Source organism: Colletotrichum abscissum (genome assembly GCF_030869225.1).
Source record: "Colletotrichum abscissum strain IMI 504890 chromosome Unknown Scaffold_12.1, whole genome shotgun sequence".
NCBI classification, from domain to species: Eukaryota; Fungi; Ascomycota; class Sordariomycetes; order Glomerellales; family Glomerellaceae; genus Colletotrichum; species Colletotrichum abscissum.
Genome location: NW_026850010.1, coordinates 215482 through 234682, shown reverse-complemented (window position 1 = coordinate 234682; position 19201 = coordinate 215482). Strand labels below are relative to the sequence as shown.

The window sequence follows — 19201 nt, the reverse complement described above, 5'->3', positions numbered from 1 at the left end:
CAGAAAACTGATCGCGTTAACAGCGTCACAAATCCCGTTTCATAGGGGCAGCTCAATCTCTGGAGTCCCTTTGTACGACATACCTTGCAGAAGTACTTGTTCATCGTGCTTACGCACTTAGCTTAAGCCCGACATCGTATGGTTGGGCACCTTGAGATCCGGTTGTTCCAAAGTAATTCATGCTGAATGAAATGCTTCTTTATGACATGGAGTATGCTTCTGCCATCTCTGATGAGACCTAGAACGGACGGCGCTAGTCTTGGGACTCGGTGAAATTGTTTAGGAGATGTCGAAGTACGGGACTCTACACTCGAGTGTACAACCTTTGACAACTGGTTTAGCTCTGTCTGGCTGGAGAATAGTCAGTAGCGGAATTTGGGGAAGTTTCGCCATGAAGTACGAATCTTGATGGGCCTGAGGCTTCAGCGAAGCGTGTAAATGGGCAGCCTCAATCACAGATGAATGTCCTCTTCGTTTCAGGGTTCAGTTTAATGTCTTAAATACTGTCCAGTATTCTACCTACTCTTGAAAAGTGTGTAACGAATGCTTGCAGAACCGTGTCGGAGTGAGCCTTGGTACTTTACTCCAGGCACTCCGGAATCAACAAATCCCAGAAACATCAGACCGATGTCAGTCCTCACGTCACTCCTCGTCAAAGTAATAACATGCATAAGCCCGCGTAAGATTTGGGTCGTTCCTACAGAAATCTAGACCATGTAACACAACTTCCCAGGCTGCTCATCATCCTCCTAGAACAGGGAAACACTGTCATCCACCCCACTTCATTGTAATAAATGAGAAAGAGGACAATTACACTGAGTGTGACCACCATATACTTTTCGTTCTACCATCCCCCACAAATCAAGTAACGCTAACATTCTGTGTGGGACAGAAACTCTTGCGATCTCTAGCTATTGAAACATCTTCGAAAATCACAGTTGCTGTATAGACAATCTGGCGTACACTTGAAGCCCCTATCTCTACGGTATTCGCACCTGGCCCAATGATAATCCATGCCACTCTCCCCCTGACGCGCAAGGGTGCTCTCAAAAAAAGGCTTGAAAGCAACTGGACTGAATTAATGGGGAGGTTGTTGCTGGCCGCCAATAAACTCCTGCTGACGATGCTGCCCGGTGCCGAAATGCGGGTGACCCTGACCCTGCCAGGCCAAGATGCAGTTATCGCACGGGACGCTCTGCTGCCACGAGTTGCGAAGAACCTTGACGCCGAAGCATTGGTGGCCGGGATCGTTGCGGGCAAAGTGGCAGTACGACTTGAGCCGTAGAACGGAGTGGTTGCAGGTGAAGAGGAACTCCTCCCAGTCGCACATCTTGAGATGGGGGGTTTTCGGTGGGGGAGTACTTCGTGCTCTTTGTAATCTGATTAAGCTTATAACAGCAGCTGCGACTCTGAGTCAGCTCGTTGAAAACATTATGATTACAAGAGAACGTTTATATACGTACAGTCTGGCCGTCCAGATCCGTTTCAAGGGATGTCCTACAACTGAGACTATCCGAAAAAAGCGTGGTTTTGCGAGAGCCGTGAAAGCTAAGAAGTGCTACTCAAGGAGTTGTGATCTGAACGAAGTAGACGATGTGAGTAGAGGTGAATATGAGGAGGATCTCTGTGGTTATTCTCTGGCGAGTTCGCTCGATCTTATATACATCACATCCCCGAGCTTCAAAGTATCGGCCGCAACAATATCTGTCATATTTATCTAAGAGTCGATTTGCACATGGACGCAAAGGGCCTTGCCGAAGGACGTTGAGAAGCCTGGGTACATGGCACACTGTGCGTGTGTTGCTGCCATATTGGTGGCATGCCATGTCAAGATACCTGCTCGTGAGGATGACCAGGTTTAACGTGGAATGGTGGGGGCGAGATCACCCATTATTTACTCCTTGCGAGCTCCAAAAGCTACCTAGCCTTTGGCCATAGAGGTGATGGATCATGCAGGCCGGAAGAGAAGACTGCATCCGTTGGCCGGGTAGATGAAGAGAATGCAGGAACTAGTTCGTTTCCCGGCACGAGGCGCTTCGAAGCCTGCCTCGGGCCTTGAGGCATAGAATGAAGTCACCAGTGAGCCAGATATACTGATGAAACGCCAGGATGTTCCTTCCACGTACACGTTGCAAAATAGATTAAAGTTGAAACATCTTGAGTTGACATCATGGCTCTGTAGCAGACGTTCATCAACATGTCTTTAATAGCATCGATCTCACGACGTTGAGCGGCCCTCCGGGACATTACTGGGCCGTCCCGTCTAAACGCAGTGCTGTTCAGTATATCGGCAGATGTTTGCTATTCTCAACCGGGCAGCCACCGCCGTTGCTATTACCTTGTCAGTTGTGGATGATCTACACTCTTGTTCTGTTCCTCCCATCATCGCATCAAGTTCGTCTCGCAACTGGAAGTAGTGTGTGTGACATTATCAACGTCAAGAATTTGACGGCCGAGAGGGTGGCACCTGTGCCACCCAATCAGTCTAGACCGTCAGGTTGGGATCCAAGTCGCTTGCATCTTGCGGAGCGGCCCGATAGGCGGGTTTAAGTAAGCTGAGAGGGACACTCGCTCCTTGGCAAAGAGCAAACATCGAATATCCGTCTGCGAAACGGGCGAGCCACCAGGCGAATCCGAAGATACGGCCGAATGATCCCCTTAAAGTAAAATCTATGGATGCCATGATCCTGGAGACGTAAGAACACAATGGAGCCGCGCGGCGCAAAAGCGAAGGCTCATGTGGTGGGGAGTAAATGTCGTGTCCAACATGTTGCACTCGTGATACTGTGCAACAAGGGACAATGCCCCGCTCAGTTGAGCGTTTTGTAATCGCATACATATGTAGCCATCCACGACTACTGATCTTCAAGTGAACGGTAGGTCATCGGAAATAAGTAGCAAGCTCCGAAAGACTCCGTACGCAGCGAATGTCTGTACTATCGGAGAGCGACATCAATAATGACATATCATATCTTTTCCGAAGCACACTCTCGTTTCCTGTCATGCTTATCCAACCTGGGTCTTGCTCCCCCACAAAAGCGCTCACGCCCTTGGATATGTGCAGTTTGCCCAACGGAAACGAGGGGACAGATACACATGGATGGCTGCGAGAGAAGAAGTTCGGCGGAACCGTGAAAAGGGACATTGCGGTGCTCACGGCCGTCAGTGTATTGCAATGAAGACATTGCTGCCGCGTCGTAGTTAAGAGTGTGCGCCCTTGCGTAAAGCTTGTCGACAAGCTTGGTCAGCTTCTTTGTTGGAAACAGGAGCGAGCACCGGTGTGCGGATAACCTCAGGTGACTGATAGTTGGCCGAAAATTGGATGCGATGATGCCCAAAAATGGCGGCTCAGGCTCGAGGATGTCGCCTACCTACCTTATTTTCGCAGCCATACAGGTGGTTCCGGCCCGGCTCAATGACAAGGACTGACACTATCGAGACCATGGAAGTACGAATAGATGATAGCCCATGATCTAGCGATCGCCATCTAAGCCCTTGTACTCTACATTGAAATAGGGGCTACTGATGACCTCATTGGTCTTGAGCGTCCCAGCCAAAATTGGTTGTGTCAGCCGAGAGAGACAAGAGTCGAACTCTCGTGTAGATATGCCCCCAGAGCGCAGATTCGGGGTAAACTGTCCGTGGCTGGCAGAAGTGTTGCATAGGAATGAGTGGGACAGAGAATATGCTCTCTCAGGTTAGGTACCTTGGTTTGCGTTCACTCGCAATCGCGTTAATTCAGATATTCCATTTTCTCGCCGGTTTCAGGACGATTTGAGAAGAGGGAGTGTTCTGGCATTGGAATAGATGATCGTGGACCTCGTGTAAGGTCTTTATCGAACCCGTTATCTGTCAGTATGTCCTTGTCTTTTCTGAACGGTTGTGCTTCGGCTTGCTTTTTCTTGCTTGTTCGGTCGGCCCAGGTTGTGGCGGTGATGGAAGTGGAAAAATGGCGAACCATCTTTGGGACGCCTGTAAAGGTGCGGCGGTGGTTGCCTTGCTGGCTGCCTCGTGTGGTTGCCTACATTTCTTTGACCGTTGATTGGATGGAATGAGGCGACGGCGTACTCTGCTCACCGAGAATTCCCCAAAAAGCAGGGCGGACAAGCGAATGACTGCGCCCTCGCGGTTGCCTCATTGGCCCGGTCCCCCCAAACTGTTCACCCAAGCCGCACCTTCCTCAACATCAGTCACGCCCTTCATCCTCTTCCTCATTCCTGGCCGCCAACTGACTGCCTTTACTCTCGCCTGAATGACTACAAGTCCTGCCCGTGCCCATATCGCCTGAACAAACCTTTGCGCTTCTTCCATTTTGTCGTCTTTCACCCTGCGATTTGCGTCCCGCGATACTTCGCCCACTCGGTCGCCCAGCTACCCATGTCTTGCTAGTCCGGCAATCTACTGTCCTCTCCCGGCTCCGACCGACCCACTACGGACCGGTAATTGAACTGCATCAACCTTACCCCCTTCGCTTGGTCGTCCGGATTTCTCTTCGTCCGAAAACATCAATCCAGAGGCCAACGCCCCTATCTGCGCCGGCCTGAGGCTTATTCGGTCGAGGAACGGCTCATACTTGGTGGACTTGGACTCGGGTCGAGTCAAGACCTCTTCGCCACGCACTGAACATAACAAAGGTGGTTGGGTATCAAGTTTAGGTGACCTTGGTTCAATCTTGAGTTGGTTATCCTCCTCTCTTTATCCATCAAATAAACCCATCAGCACTATGAGGTTATAACCTCAGTTCGGGCCAGTGCCTGTTGACTTGATACTGTGCACATGCTTTCCTCTAGTCAATACAACATGTGCCTAACGCCATGCGAATAGTTCCCAGCTAAAGTCATCAGATCTAGTCGGTTCCTAACCAATTTCTGCCGACCTCTGGTCGATGAAAGCCTGTCTCGGACTATGATCATGGATCCTACGAAGCACAACCAGATGGCTTCGATGCATGGCTCAGACACACGAGCCAGTATGGAAAAGACGACAAATCAGGGCTTTCCTCCCCAAAAGACTGCACCAGTGCCATGGGCATTGATGAACTTCTATGGAAATGACACTTCACAACCATGGGTTCCCGCCGGAATCTTTCCCGACTCTCATCAAACTCAGCAGTTGAATGTCTCAGGCGATCTTCGGCGCCGCAATCAGGCTCACTTCGGGGGCGGATGGAGGAGCCCTCTCGCTTCAGAATGCGGTACCGTACCACAATACTTGCCTTCAGATTCTGGTTATGAGAGTAGGACCAAGCATAGCGTTGATAACGCATCTGTCTTCAACGATGTGGACCGAAGTCAAGACACTCACAGTATCTCGGGCCAACTATTGGACTTTCAACTGGGCCCAACGCCTACCGAGTCTCATTGGAACCTAGGGGCTACTCCCATGTCAGTGACACATCATGGTGCGGCCGATAGTAAGCTGGTTTGTGACCACTGCCGTGCTATCTGCAAGACCAAGTCGGAATTGAAGTGAGTATCGAAAGCAGTGCACTCCTACACTTTAGAAGCACATCGTTAATACTAATTTGGTAGCAAACATCACCAGCGTCACCAGAAAGCCTTCAAGTGTGATGTTCAAGGATGTACCCGTGCAGAGGGGTTTGGCACCCAAAATGACCTTGAGAGACACAGAGGAAGTGTGCACCCCGAGCTCTTCAACTCGGGTCCGCGATATCGCTGCTATGAAGGACCATGTTCAACGAAGAACAAGATATGGCCGAGAGCCGACAATTTCAGGCAACACCTGAAGCGGGTGCATAGTATCGTTGTGAATCCCGAGGATGATCTTAGCGAATATGTTGTCCAGTGAGTCAATAAGCATAAGTCAAGAAACATTTGTAGCTGTTCAAGGCGCCTAACAGGATACAGAACTACCCAGAGGCCATTGGGAGAAACGTATCAACAAAGTACACAAGACGTCCTTGAAGGTGTGGGCGTGGGCTCGGAGGTGTACTACCAGGCTCCTTCTATGGCCTGGGGCGATGGTCCATCGCCAATGTATGACGATGTTCAACTCTCCCCTCAGCATCCAGGAAATGGCTTGGAGATCAACCTCATCGACCCGTCCTTGACGCAGATTGGCGGCTCAGCGCGCAACGTCTGTCTTGAATCATCCACTGCGGACAAGGCCATTTCCAACTCCACATTGCACGAAAATGATGGCCAATCGGTCTGCGACAGCCCTCAATCTCACCACCAATATGTGCAGCCTAGAGAAGTTTCGAAAGCGCCATCTCCAAGGATCATGATTGGAGAGAGGAGGAGTCAAAGATCCAATTTCACTCGCGAAGGCAATTCCGCGAGCGCTCCTGCCGCCATGGAGATGAATATCAATCTCAATACCAATGGACCAAGCAGAGCCCGCAACGAGATTTTCGAGACATCTCCGATAGATCCTTTGGATTCCGAGGTCACTAGCACTAACTCGATCCCTTGTGCTTCGGACGAGACTATTCTTAGGAGCCAACCTGCCAACAATGATTCGGCCCAGGGAGAGCAAATATTTAATCAGCCTCTTCCCGCATCTCCAAACAAGAGTATGAGTGAACAGGCCATGCTCGAGTTACTCTCAAAGATGCCCAAAACCGTCATTGAGACATTTATAAAGACACAGATGGAAACGCCTCTCCAGAGATCCACACCGACCACAAACGGCAGTGCTGACGGCCAGCATCGGTGTTCAGACCCTGCCTGTGATAAAGTGTTCAACCGCAGGTGTGAACTTAAGTGTGTATTACTCCTGTCATTCCACATGTATCGGCTGTTAACCAAGGGATAGGAAGCACATGAAGCGTCACGAAAAGCCGTATGGATGCACATTTGCCGGTTGCAAGAAGAAGTTCGGCAGCAAAAATGACTGGAAACGTCACGAGAACAGCCAGCATTTCCAGCTTGAGGTATGGAAGTGTTCCGAACAACGGTCTGAAGGTGACAATGAGAGTTGTGGCAAGGTTTGCCATCGTCGGGAAACTTTCCGAAGTCATCTTCAAAAGGAACACAAGATGGGCGACTCCTCCAATATCGAGAAGGTCCTCGAGGAGTGTCGCGTCGGACGAAACGGAGAACCGAAGTTCTGGTGTGGCTTCTGTGTCAAGATCGTCGACATCAACAAAAAGGGTGCCACCGCCTGGGCCGAAAGATTCGATCATATTGACAACCACTACGCTGGACGTGACGGCTTAATCAAGAAGGACCACTCCCAGTGGGTAGCTGTCGATCCTGACTCGCCAGACGTCAACGCCACCGGATCTTCGGACGACTTGAGTGATGCAGACTCGGCCGATGACATTGTAATCATGTCTGGCTCACGAAAGTCGACGATTAATGGAAGAGGTGTCAACCGTCAGTCAAGAAAGAGAGGCCTGGACGATGGCGCCGAGCAGCCCGGCCGTAAGCGGATGAAGACATTCATGTGGGAATGCGTGAGTGACCCTGAGACTTCTTCGCTCTGGCCTGTCAAGATATGCTAATATGACGCCTAGTGCTCGTGTACATGGGAGGCAGACCATAAAGTGCATTCGGCTTGTGTGAACTGCTCTCACGTGCGTTGTGGTCAATGCAGTGGGAGGTGGGTTGAGATTCAGGAAGACAGGGACGCCAACAGCACCGGCGACAGCTCGAACCAGGTGTAGAGACATTGGAAGGCCATGAACATGACAGCAAAAAGCGACCCCTGAGAGGCATGCGCTGACGCAATGTTTTGTAATGGATGACATGGAGTTATGATGGTAGGGCGAAGGATGACATGCGATGGAAGTGCTCCACGATGGACAATGATTCCCCCGTTTTTGCTTCAATTTGGCCAGGCTCCAAACTTTGGGACTGATGTTTGGCTGCGTTGGATTTTCAAGTTACCTCATTATATTTGAGAAGAGGGGATGGCATAAAACGGCGTCTCGGGTAGCGCCCATCAACAAGCAATGATTTCCTACCTTCAATGTCACAGTCAGCAACTTATCAAACGTTGCACCCTTTGCCCATGCCGAGTTTTCCGTTCATCGTCAGCCCTTTATTTGCTTCAGGGATTATCCATCACACGGTCATATGGCTTCCATGCCTGTGGCAACGGCATATGTGTTCTGTCTGTCTACGTGTGTACATGTCAAGAACTAATAACCATGTAAGTAAGCAGAACCCCTGGAACCAGACATTAGCTCCTTTCCGAGATGTCCTCCTCTTCCTCTTCCTTCTTGGGCCTCGTCCAAGCACTTGATCGCAGTGCGTAGCAAATGAGGTACAAACAAACTCCAAAACGTCCCGCAGCGGCCGACGCCGAAGAATCTTCAGGGGCATGGCCCAAGAAGCCAGTAGAAGCAGAGATCCCGTAGAGGGACGTCGGGCCTTTCTTCGACGGCAGGCGGTTCCCGGGACCTGGGTTTTGGGTACGGAGTAAATTGAAATGTTTGCTTTCTCCTGACGAGATTCCGTGTCAAGAAAGAAAAGGGGCTGCGTGCGCCCATCGCCCACTGGAACATGCGGCGCTTTTCGTTCCTACGGATTCCCGTCCGGGACCCCAGACCCCTTGCTCACTCACACGTTGCTCCGATTCCGTAGGACTGGTTTGACCACCACCACCACCACCACCACCACCACCACCACCACCACCACCACCACCACCACCATTACCGCTGGGAACAAAGGTCATAGACACCCCCTCCATCTCCTGTAGATCTTACGCTTCTTCACCTCTAACACCCACGACACGACTTCTTTGGGCCAGGTCTCATTTTGCGCCTCCCCTCTCCCCCCTCCCCTTCCTCCATCATCCAAACATGCCAGGTACACCTTGTAAAGATAAGCTACCCGTCATCCGTGCTGCCCTCTCTCCCCGGGCCTCCATATATTTGGGGGCCACAAGACAGGCTGGCCCAGCCTCGGCGGGAGCAAACAGCCCGGTATTGGCCCGTAATACAAAAGTCGAACCACTGTCCTGTATGGACTCTGGAGGAGTGACCCACGTTGTGTAACATGAAGAAGCTTGGGGGTGGAGAGAGAGTAGGGGGGCGCCAGCCGCCAAAGACATGGCGAAGGCAGGGCAGGGCAGGGCAAGGGCAGGGCAAGGTTGAAGATTGAGAAGGCGCAGACAAGTCCGAAGCAGCAAGCAAACAGCCACGGCAAGGGGGGTGAGGAGGAGGGGACGGCAATGATGTACATGCAACACGCCTCTTGGAAGATGGAAAGACGTGGCTGTGCTCACTTGGTTCCTCTCATCTCCCCCGAAGTCTTCTCAGCCCTGGGCTTAGATCTAGTAGGGATGTGCGTGTGTCGTCACAATGCTTCATGCTTCGGGGTGGCTCGCTGGTCGTTTGGGGAAAAGGAACCGAGGAGCTTGAGTCGATGGAGGAACGTTGGATGTACGTAGGAAAGAGTTCGCTTTCTGTATCCTGGCGGCTACCTTGATTCGACTGTTCATATCTCAGTCACGCGATGGAGCTGCTGAGAACCTGGGTAGAGTTAACGGCCGTACGCTCTGATATTGGTCAAATATGGTCGCAGGATCGTTTCCGACAACCAGATAACGGCTGAGAATGAGTGAGCACAGTATTCGCAGTAACCGTAGATGGTAGGCGATACCACCGTCCAATCAGTACAATTATAGACTGCATATTGTTGGTCGACCTAGGCCTGGACCAACAATATGCAATCCCGAGACAATAAGCGATCACCGTGTTGGGCGCTACGCGAGGGTTGGTACTGACCTGCTGTCACCATGCTGTTCTAAAGCTAGTTTAGAGAAAGATCAGTCCCCAGACTATCAATAGCAAGCCTAGGTATTTCAGCTCTTGTCATGGATCCCGCCGATCCGAATCCAACAAACTCACGCAATGACGGTGGGTATCTTCTTGTTAATGTGCCATCGTGAGCTGGCCCAACTTCGCATGCCACCATCTACTAATCATTTATCGGCGGCCGCAAAAAGACCAGGCACATCTTGACCCCGGAAGAAGCCCGAGTTTTGAATGTCACGGGGATCCTACTTTGTAATGGGCCTTGAGAGAAACCCTACAGGACCAACTTTGGTCAGGCCATCTGCAGGGGGCAAGTATGAAGAGAACCATGAGACGATAAAAAACCCTTGAGAGCGTTGACGCAAAGTTTACACGAAGGCCTCGATCTGGATCATCTGTCGACGCTGTACTGGAGTCCTGGACCAACAAGCTGGTACCACCACGGGCGTGTTGTCTCCTTTGGGAGAATCCTTCCCCGTAGATGCTTGCAGATCGTTTCATAACAGAACATTTGACCACCAACACGACTCCGCCTTGCCGAGTAGAAGTGATTAGAGCTGCCCAAGATCTATCTCGTTTCTGATCTGCCGATTTGAGAGGCAAGGGGTTGGTGAATCAAAGAAGCAGGTCTCAAAATCCCGATGCCTAATTAGCGAGCAGGGCCCTGGAAGAGGACTTTGGCGTTAATGGCGTCGACTGGTGTAAAGCACGCAGTCTTGCGTACAGGAATAGAATTGCCGCGCACTCCGCGCCAGTTTAACAACACTTGTATTTGCGCGAATTGCGCCAGTCCTCCAAACTCGCGCGTGCAACTCACGCGCACAATGCTGCAAGACCCGCGTGTATTGAGGATTCAAGAGTCAAGACATGGCTTCATGATAGACTTGCGAAGGCGCGATCTGCTTGGGCTGTGAGCCCCCCGATAATTGTTGATGTAACAGCCGCGAATCTGACAGACAGGGCTCATTGCCTCTTCTTGAAGCGTCGAGGCCGAGGAATGGGCGGGCTCATTTTTTGAAATTTGTCTGCGGATACTTGTGTAACGATGCAATATGGATGCAAAAACAAGGATCCAGCGGAGCTGGCTCCTGTTGCGACTTGACATGGTTGATGTCTGGGGAGGATTTCAGTGGTTTACGGAGTGGTGATTTCGTGTTCAGCTTTGGCTTGGCCGGCCAATGAAGTCTGTGCCGTGCCATCCTTGTTCGAGATGTTGGGGTCTGGAGACAGTGGAGAGGAGCCTACGAGCCCTGAGATGGGAGATGAAGCCACTGGGTATCCGTAGTGTATCCGTACAGACTTAGGAACCCCTAACCTTGCATCTCTTGTTGCCGCCCCGGCAGGCAAGTAAAGTTGACAATGCTCTGGACGATACCTAGGAGGAATCTCCGAGCAAGCGGCCGCCTAGTAGGCCTGGAATAGAATTCCCGCAAAGCTGCATATCGGCGAGGTAACGATTTTGACGAAAGTCAAACTGCTCGGCTAGCTACTGTTGGTGAGACAGCAGATCCGGACAAGGAACAAGGAGGAAGCGGGCAATGGCGTGCCATCATACGGTCAAATCCACGAGCAAGCGCTCTGATTTCTGGTGCGCTTAAGCTCTCTCGAGGGTAGCAAACTCCTCCTCCGTACTCTCGTACTAATACTCGTCTTCGGCGATGTCGGTCGAGTCCCCACGAGAGATCGACAGGCAAATCCGAAAGAGCCAGGGGTCTCGATCCCCCGACACTTCACAAATTCGCACATTGCCCAGTCGGGTGCTGATGTGTGCTTCTCAAGTTCAGGGTTGCTGGTCTCTTGGTGTGTGTGTCCATACACGCGTAGACGGATTATCTTCAGATAATCAGCGCCAGAGCACAACGTGTGCAATTGTGCGTTTACTGTACCCATAAACGGTAATCGTATTGGTAGCATACCAGTTGACTGGGAGAAGAGGACGGGACAAGGACGGGAACAGGAGCGAAGGAGCGATCGTTGAGCGGACCCTGGAGCCCTGTGAGATGCCAAGACTCGCTCTTTCTGAAAGGAGCAGAGGCGTGCTGATGTGGAAGTGGATTCACGCCAGTATTGCAGTGAATGGGTGTACGGATATGGAGGCTTCCATTCCCCAAAAGGCGTGGATTCCGTTGTGGATGTGACGCGTTGGGCGAGTGAAGCCGGGAGGTAGACACGACCAACCACGTTCTCTCACTGAGTCGTAATGACTTGTTGGCAAGGAGGAGCGGGAGCCAAGGACCCCGGGGGGTGGGATGCGCAAGGTAGCTGAGGTTCCATTTCTTGTGATTTGGATTTTGGAGACTACGCGGTGATAGGAAGTGTGTTTCAAGGTGTATGTACTCCGTAGCGATGATGGAATCAATCAGCGAGCGAGCGGGCAGGGTTGTTGGCAATATCAATAATGTTCGGGGGTCGTTGGTGTTTGTGGGGCAGGAAGACAGTCCGAACATTTGCGTCTAGTGTCCGTTTTAGCGTGGCGCCGTCCATCCGTCAGTTCGTCCGGTTTGCTATGTCCGGGCAGATAGTTGGACCTCGTGGGACGTGGAGACGGCTTCAAGGTTCAAGCCAGGAGCACCGGGGTGCTGGTGGTAGGGAGGACTGGGATCAGTCCCAGACTTCCCAGTCGTGCCAGTGTATGTAAGCCCGTTGGCCGAATGGCTTGCCGTACAAGGCGCTGGGCAGGGTATGTAGATGTGGGATGGAGCTTGCTGCGGGACGGTCCCGTCCTCAATGATAACGAAGTCAAAGAGGGATTGAGTGGGTGGCAGATGGGTGGCGTGGACCGTGTGGTAATGGCAGGATGGGCTTTGGAGGTTACTGTTACACAAAACCCACCCTTGGCGGGTTATAGGATTTGCGTTGCGTTGCGTTGCGTTGCGTTGCGATGTGAGGACGGGAAGAGGTGAGGGGAGGAAATGTCGGGAAAGGTTTTTTTTCTGCCCAGTGGCTGACGGCAAGCATTGAGGTTCAGGGCAACTACTGTGTAAGGTCCGTAGCAGGCGTGGATATCTAGTGAAGGAAGCTGTTACGCTGCGTAGCATTTGCTTAGCTCACCTTCCTTGCCTTACGTAAAGCCTGCCCATCAGTTCGCAGGTAATCAGTACATTACTACCTCCTCCGTACCTGCTGGGTAAACGCGGATACCTTCTTCCCATACCTTAAGGCAGTATCCAATACTCCAGGCAACGAACAAGTTGCATCGATGAAGGCGCCATCTTTCGTCTACGGGCCCCCATCCCATGGAGGGAGAAAGAAACACATACACTACTGTGCAGTACATCGTAAGGGACTCATGGAGCCATCGACGGTGAGGTGGGGTCCGTATCTGGAATTCTGCTCGACTGTCTTCTCTCGAATCCCTCGGCCTCTTCCCATCTCGCTCAGTGTCTCCCCCACCTTCACCACTCACTCATATGCCCAGTCCTTTTGCGACTTGCGCTAGTCAGCCTGCGGTCGCCTTCTTCGGGAGTAGGTATGCCTCATGGGTCCATGGGATCAATGTCCTGGACACGTCAAGCGGAACTCTCGCGCAGCTGCGCGATGCGATACCTTGCGCTCAGTTGCTGTCAACCCTCTACCCTCAACCCGCGCAATCGCTACCTTACCATACGTCTGCGCCTGCAGGTGTGTGAATACCTTCCGATGGCTACTATAGACTAGGCCTACCTAGGTATTGATACGTATCCTAAGCTGTACTTCCTTCTGTCTGTCTCTCCTGAGTCTTGGATTTCCGAATGTCTCTCTTTCTCTCTCTATCTTTCTCTCTCTCTCTCTCTATCTTCTTCACACGCAACCAGGCTCCGTCCGTTCCACCCTCCGTCTCCGTCTTGCCCCATCCCTCCTCCCACCCGTCAACTTACCAATGCTCCTCCTACCTACGTGGAGTGGTACCACAGTAGACTCCTGTCCGCTCCTCTCCACCGCAACGGGCCCCTAGACACCATCCTACACTACCTTCATAGTATCCGTCACTTTCAACCATGGACCGACCACCTCAAGGCAAACCAGCTACGTGCTACGGCAGCTTTACATTCTGACATTCTGACATCCTCCGATCCGAGACATGACCTGGCCAAGCGCTGTCTAGAATCTCCCATTCCAACTTCACTCCCCTGTTGTTTCTCTCCTGCGCGAGTGCGCGGTCCCTGCTACCTTCTTCGCCCATCATCTCTCCCCTGCTCCGTCATTTTTGCTTTTGTCAATCTCCGTACCTTCATCACTTCCAAGGAAAATGGGGATATGACCACCTGGCGCATGGCCTCTATGCCGCCCTGAGACCTTTGCTCGGTATTCATCTCGCCATCTGGCCAGTCAGGGATGTCTTCGATTACCTGGTAAAGGTGTTGCGGAGAAGCCAAGTATCTCGAGTCTCGACCGACTCCTCATTCCTCATTCCTCAACGGAACACCCGGCACACACCTTCTTCCCACGTCTTACCTATTGAACCCCTTTGACGCTATCCAAGCAAGCCAAGCAGCTTCTCGACCCGGACCGTCATCCATGAGATCGAGAGGGTCCGACACTTCCAGGACGTCGTACAGATGCAAATCTTGCTCGACATAATTCAACCCCCTAGCTCAGACTTGCTGAAATGGATCAACTACCTGGCCTGTGGAGGACCGACTTAGCACGTCCAAGTGCCAATATCACAGAAACACAGCTGACCGGCCATCCCCAACAAGGATCATCAGTGACGTCCGCAGTGCTCTCTTGACAGACACAACCTCCTTGTGGCGGCGGCTGAGGCAGTCAAAATAAGGGTTGGGACAGACAGTGTGTCTCGCAACTGTTGACCCATCTGTCGAGGATTGCGTTGTCAACTTGGGTCGACTCGCAGACACTGACACTGCAATTCGCTGACGAGCTTCGGTGATGGTTCTTTGAAGTCATTCCCCATTCGTCAGAGACAAGGCAACTTCGAGTAAGGCAACCCAGTGGTATCTGCCTGGAGGCAACGGATGCCATGGCGAAATCAACCCATCAGAGGCAAGCTCAGAAGCTACCCGTCCCGTTGGCCATGGGTTCGTCTTCCGAACCAGGCGCAGCCGCAGCCCTGGCGGCTCCCCTCGTCCTCTCTTTCAACACCACCCTCCATCTGCCACCCTTGACCGGACAGTGGTTCGCGAACCGGCCCCCAAAGCGGAGCTGGACCAGCCAGACCAGAACTGTATAATTTTATACAGAAAAATACATACATCTGCTGCAGCCACTAGAGACTAGTCCCTGATGGTGTGCCAGCCCGTAACCACACGTATTCCCTGCCACAGTCCTGGCTCCAGGGGTGTGCATATGCGCTCTGCAGCGCCTGATGATGATGGCCCTCCACCGCAAATCCTTGCCTCTTCCTCCTCGCCTCTCAATCTGCCCTCTCGCACTCCTCGCTGGCCCACATGAGGCTCTGCAAAAAATACGTACCTGTTCTCACGGGGTTTCTTGCTCTCCCCAGTGCTCTCCCAGAGCTTTTGGAGCTGGGTGCGCCTAGGCGACTGCCCTGCCGCATCCCCTGTGCTACCGATATGTCAACCCACCTCATTGACTTATATACATCGAGCTCCGCCACGCTGGTCGCTCTCCGATGACATTATCGTGTCTCTTGCTGCCCAGACCAAGCACGGAAGCAGCAACTCTCTAGATTCCTACACTTGTTGCATTGTTCACTCACTTATAACTGCCTCGTCCTTTCGTCTTAGTCCGCGGCACATCCGTCAACTTTCCAACATCAACAACCCTTTGGTCTAGCCTTGGATATATTACCTAGTACGATCGGATCAACACTACAACGTCTTTCCATTGGGATACTCCCTTACCATTTTCCCTTTCAAGAAGGTCTATATTCGGGATTCTGTCCTGGCCCGTCGGAGTTAACTACCACTGGAACCTCGGATCTTCCATTTAGAGCAAGCACGCAACATGGCCTATTACTATGACAATGTCCATGGAGGACATTTTACCCAAGACCAGGTACCTTACTACGAAGAACAGAGTTACAGCCAGATGCCCATGGCTTACTTTGGAAGCTCAACAACCTCGAGCTCCCCAACACCAGTCGACCCTAGCCTTGGATCCTTCTCCCATTCGCAATGCCAAACTCCATGGCCGACACATCAAACCCACCAGATTCAACAATACATGGATGGACCACGAACGGCCTTCTTCGTCCATGAAAATGCCCCAGTTTTGCTCGGTGTAAGCCAATCTACCAAGGAGTCAAACCCTCTACCTCCAGCTTCACAGAGGAGACACGGTTCCCCGTGTTCTCAGCAGACGCTGTCCAGCAGTGATTCCCATAGCCCACCCACGGAGAGTGACGTCCTACCCGCAACTCCTCCGGACCACTCAGCCACTTCTCCTTTCTTGCAGCATAAGCAGGTCTTTGGAAACTGGGAACCCCAACTACAGTCCCAGACGCTCTTTGGAATGAATATGCAAGGGAATATTTGTGTTAATCCTTACGAAGTGAACGACATGTTCGAGAAGGAGGTAGTCCCAACGAGCTTTGATACTGCAACCTTCAGCTTCTGCTGCTCAGAGTCTGATGAGGCCAGTATCGCCCAGCACTCAACTTTATCGTCACGGCAAATCACCCCAGAGCCCGTCATCAAGCAGGAGGCAACCATGGCCGACCTACCATTCCATCCAAACTACCCTGATCCTGAATCGAACGGTACAAATATCTTTGAACCAGAGATCAAGGCCGAGCCTCTTGCCATTGACGACGACAAAGACCTGGACTACAAGCCAAAGCCTTCGAGAAAACGTTCCCGTAACACCACGGCCAGATCTCAGGCTCGCCCCTCCGGTTCGTCTCATGAACGAAAGCGGTCCAAGGTTAACAACGACATCGGTAGTCTATCTTCAACGAGACTAAACGCAACACTTTCGTCGATGAGGAACCCCAAAATCCATTGCAAAGAGTGCAACACCCCCTTTTCCGACGAGAGCACCCACCAAAAGCACATGAAGCAACATCATACCCGCCCCTTTGTGTGCGTCTTCAACTACGCTGGCTGCCCATCCACGTTTGCCAGCAAGAACGAATGGAAGCGTCACGTAAGCTCTCAACACTTGGCTCTCCAGTACTGGCTCTGCGAGCAAGACGGCTGCTCCAAAACTACCAACCCTCCCACCAACCGACGTTCCTCCTCCTCCTCCTGCTCCGTCACACCAACGCCACCCGCTCTACCAAACGGCGCCATCTTCAACCGCAAAGATCTCTACACACAACACGTTCGCCGCATGCATGTGCCGCCACATGTACGGAAGGCTCAGAAGCAGAAGAAGCCCACCCCTGAGTGGGACGAGAATCTCAAGGCTCTCCAGACGGACGCGGAGAAGATTCGCTGCGATCTACCGAGATATATGCGCTGTCCCGCTGCCGACTGCGGACACGACTTCAACGGACCCCAGGCTTGGGATGAACGCATGGAGCACGTTGCGCGACACCTCGAGCGCGCCGCCGAGGGAAAGGAGCCTATGGTCCATTTTGGCGGAGAGCACGACCTTACACTCACACAATGGGCTTCCAGCGCTGATGTCTACGTTGTCCGGCGGACACGAAACATGACAGCCGAATGGGAACTCATTAACCCGCTCAAGGGAGAGGTTGGTCCCTCTGCTGGCAACGGCAAGGGGAGCAGCAGCACCGTCACAAACTCAACTGTTCACAAGGAAATTGTTGTTGCAGTCTGCTCCGATGAAGATGCTGAGGGTGAGGACGAAGAGTGATTTACACTCCGTCACCCAGTCTTCATGGTTGTTGTTGATCATCTATACGTTACTTGCTACTTTAGAGTTGTTCAAACTGGCATCTCGGTAGTTCAAGGCTTGTTCATGTTTTCATTGAAGTTTTCCCTTTTTTCTTTTTTTTTTTTAGATACCTTTTCTTTTACATTCTAGTTGCTTGGCCTTCCACGGCCGGAGTTTTCTGCTTCTACGATCAGGAAGTTCGCGAAGGAGTAATGCGACTTGATGAAAAAGACTTTCATTTTTTTCTTTTTTGCGGATATACAGTTGGCCGGCATACTTGAGCGGGAACGAGAACAGGATATAATCCATAGTCATGACTTGGCACTTTTTGATAGTTTGTGCATTGATACCAATTTGCTGTACCCTCATTCCAATTCAAATGCTCACTCCCCTCATAGTGCAGGAACTAGTTACCTACCTACTTACCTTATGCCACCATCGGCGAAAAGAGAGATGCCAGTCTCACAGGATCACCGAGCTCCGAATGAACCGCCATAACCCCGAATCCCACTGGAGAACTGAAGCTGGCAAGCACAGGAGGGACGACAACCTTCTTCCCCCCGTGATCTATGCAACAGGATACCATCCTAGTCCAGTCCCCAATGCCGCGCTGCAACTCTCCGTCGCAGAGTCCTCCCACGATGCGGCCAAGCAACCAACTCAGGCGCGCTTCTATACCGACCGAGCCGCCAGCCTCCAGTACCTCCCCGTCTACGCGCCTGTGGCTGCTTCAACCATGAGTTTCGGCCGGCGTGTGTTGGAGCAAACCCCTAGCCTGACCAGCGGCTGTTCGAGGGGAACGGCAGCGGCAGCGGCAGCGGCAGCAAGCAGCCGTGAGGCTCTATCGTCTTTGCTCGCCCACTCGACATACACGACGACACGACGACACGACGACACGACGACCACTTACACCACTATACACAGTTTCACACGTCCCACACTAGAATCCCACAAACCACACCTACCTACAACTACACCAACAGCGTGCGACCGGTCCGTTCACTGGGAGGGAGAACCGGGGCTGGGTGGGCATCCAGCGAAACCCCGAGTAATGCGGCTCAAGTTGGTTTCCCAGCCCCGCCCAGTCCAGCCCAGCTTTCCGCCCTGGGCGCTAATCGACACGTCCGACGTAAGGGATGGGGACGGAGGGTGGAGAGGAAACGGGTGGACGGGAACGACTCTAAGCCTCTGAGGATGGGTAGGTAGAATGCTGACTTGTTCTTCTGTTGGCTGTAGGACTGTACGGAGGTACCTTGCGCTCGCCCTCTCCTGCATGAGGAAACTGTTCCGGATCCTTCTCTCGTTCCTATGAATGAACTTGAACCTATGAGGTAGAACGAAGCAGTAGGTAGGCAGGTACCTTAGGGAGGTGTACGTAAAGATAGAGGTAGGAAGGCAAGTAGCCGTACCCGCCGCGCGTGTTGGGCTGCCCATCGCCCATCGTCCATCGCCCATCGTCCATCGCCCATCGATCTAAGTTCTGACATGCATTCCTTCGCTTCCATTCCTTTCATCCCATAATCCGTAGGGCTCGCCAAGGGCGAAAGAGTATCCGTAGGAATAGGAAGACCGGGGGGAAGAGAGAAGAGTAGGGAGAAGGAGGGGGGTGTGAGATGTGTAAGACTTAGAGGCAAGGCAGAGTACATGCGGTTGCCTTCCCCGCGGCCCCCAATGTGTCGAGACACGGAGTTACAATCTAAAAAACCGGATTTATTCCCTTTTCTTCTTCTC

The 19201-nt window shown here is 52.2% G+C and overlaps 5 protein-coding genes across 5 annotated transcripts; 3 read left to right on the top strand and 2 right to left on the bottom strand.

Moving 5' to 3' along the window:
• Positions 1-1078: 1078 nt before the first annotated feature.
• On the bottom strand, positions 1079-1330 carry CABS01_05851 (uncharacterized protein; the record flags this gene model as incomplete). Its single annotated transcript, XM_060539219.1, has 1 exon — positions 1079-1330. One exon carries the CDS (start codon positions 1328-1330, stop codon positions 1079-1081), a length of 252 nt encoding a protein of 83 aa, XP_060404614.1.
• A 3581-nt stretch (positions 1331-4911) lies between these two features.
• Positions 4912-7630, top strand: CABS01_05850 (uncharacterized protein; the record flags this gene model as incomplete). Its single annotated transcript, XM_060539218.1, has 5 exons — positions 4912-5468; positions 5532-5804; positions 5868-6713; positions 6778-7420; positions 7481-7630. The coding sequence occupies 5 exons, from the start codon at positions 4912-4914 to the stop codon at positions 7628-7630; spliced, it is 2469 nt and encodes an 822-aa protein (XP_060404613.1).
• A 518-nt stretch (positions 7631-8148) lies between these two features.
• Positions 8149-8658, bottom strand: CABS01_05849 (uncharacterized protein; the record flags this gene model as incomplete). The annotated part of the gene is made up of 2 exons (XM_060539217.1): positions 8149-8369; positions 8529-8658. The coding sequence occupies 2 exons, from the start codon at positions 8656-8658 to the stop codon at positions 8149-8151; spliced, it is 351 nt and encodes a 116-aa protein (XP_060404612.1).
• Positions 8659-15634: 6976 nt separating this feature from the next.
• On the top strand, positions 15635-17449 carry CABS01_05848 (uncharacterized protein; the record flags this gene model as incomplete). Its single annotated transcript, XM_060539216.1, has 1 exon — positions 15635-17449. One exon carries the CDS (start codon positions 15635-15637, stop codon positions 17447-17449), a length of 1815 nt encoding a protein of 604 aa, XP_060404611.1.
• Positions 17450-17954: 505 nt separating this feature from the next.
• On the top strand, positions 17955-18662 carry CABS01_05847 (uncharacterized protein; the record flags this gene model as incomplete). Its single annotated transcript, XM_060539215.1, has 1 exon — positions 17955-18662. One exon carries the CDS (start codon positions 17955-17957, stop codon positions 18660-18662), a length of 708 nt encoding a protein of 235 aa, XP_060404610.1.
• Between the last annotated feature and the right edge of the window lie 539 nt (positions 18663-19201).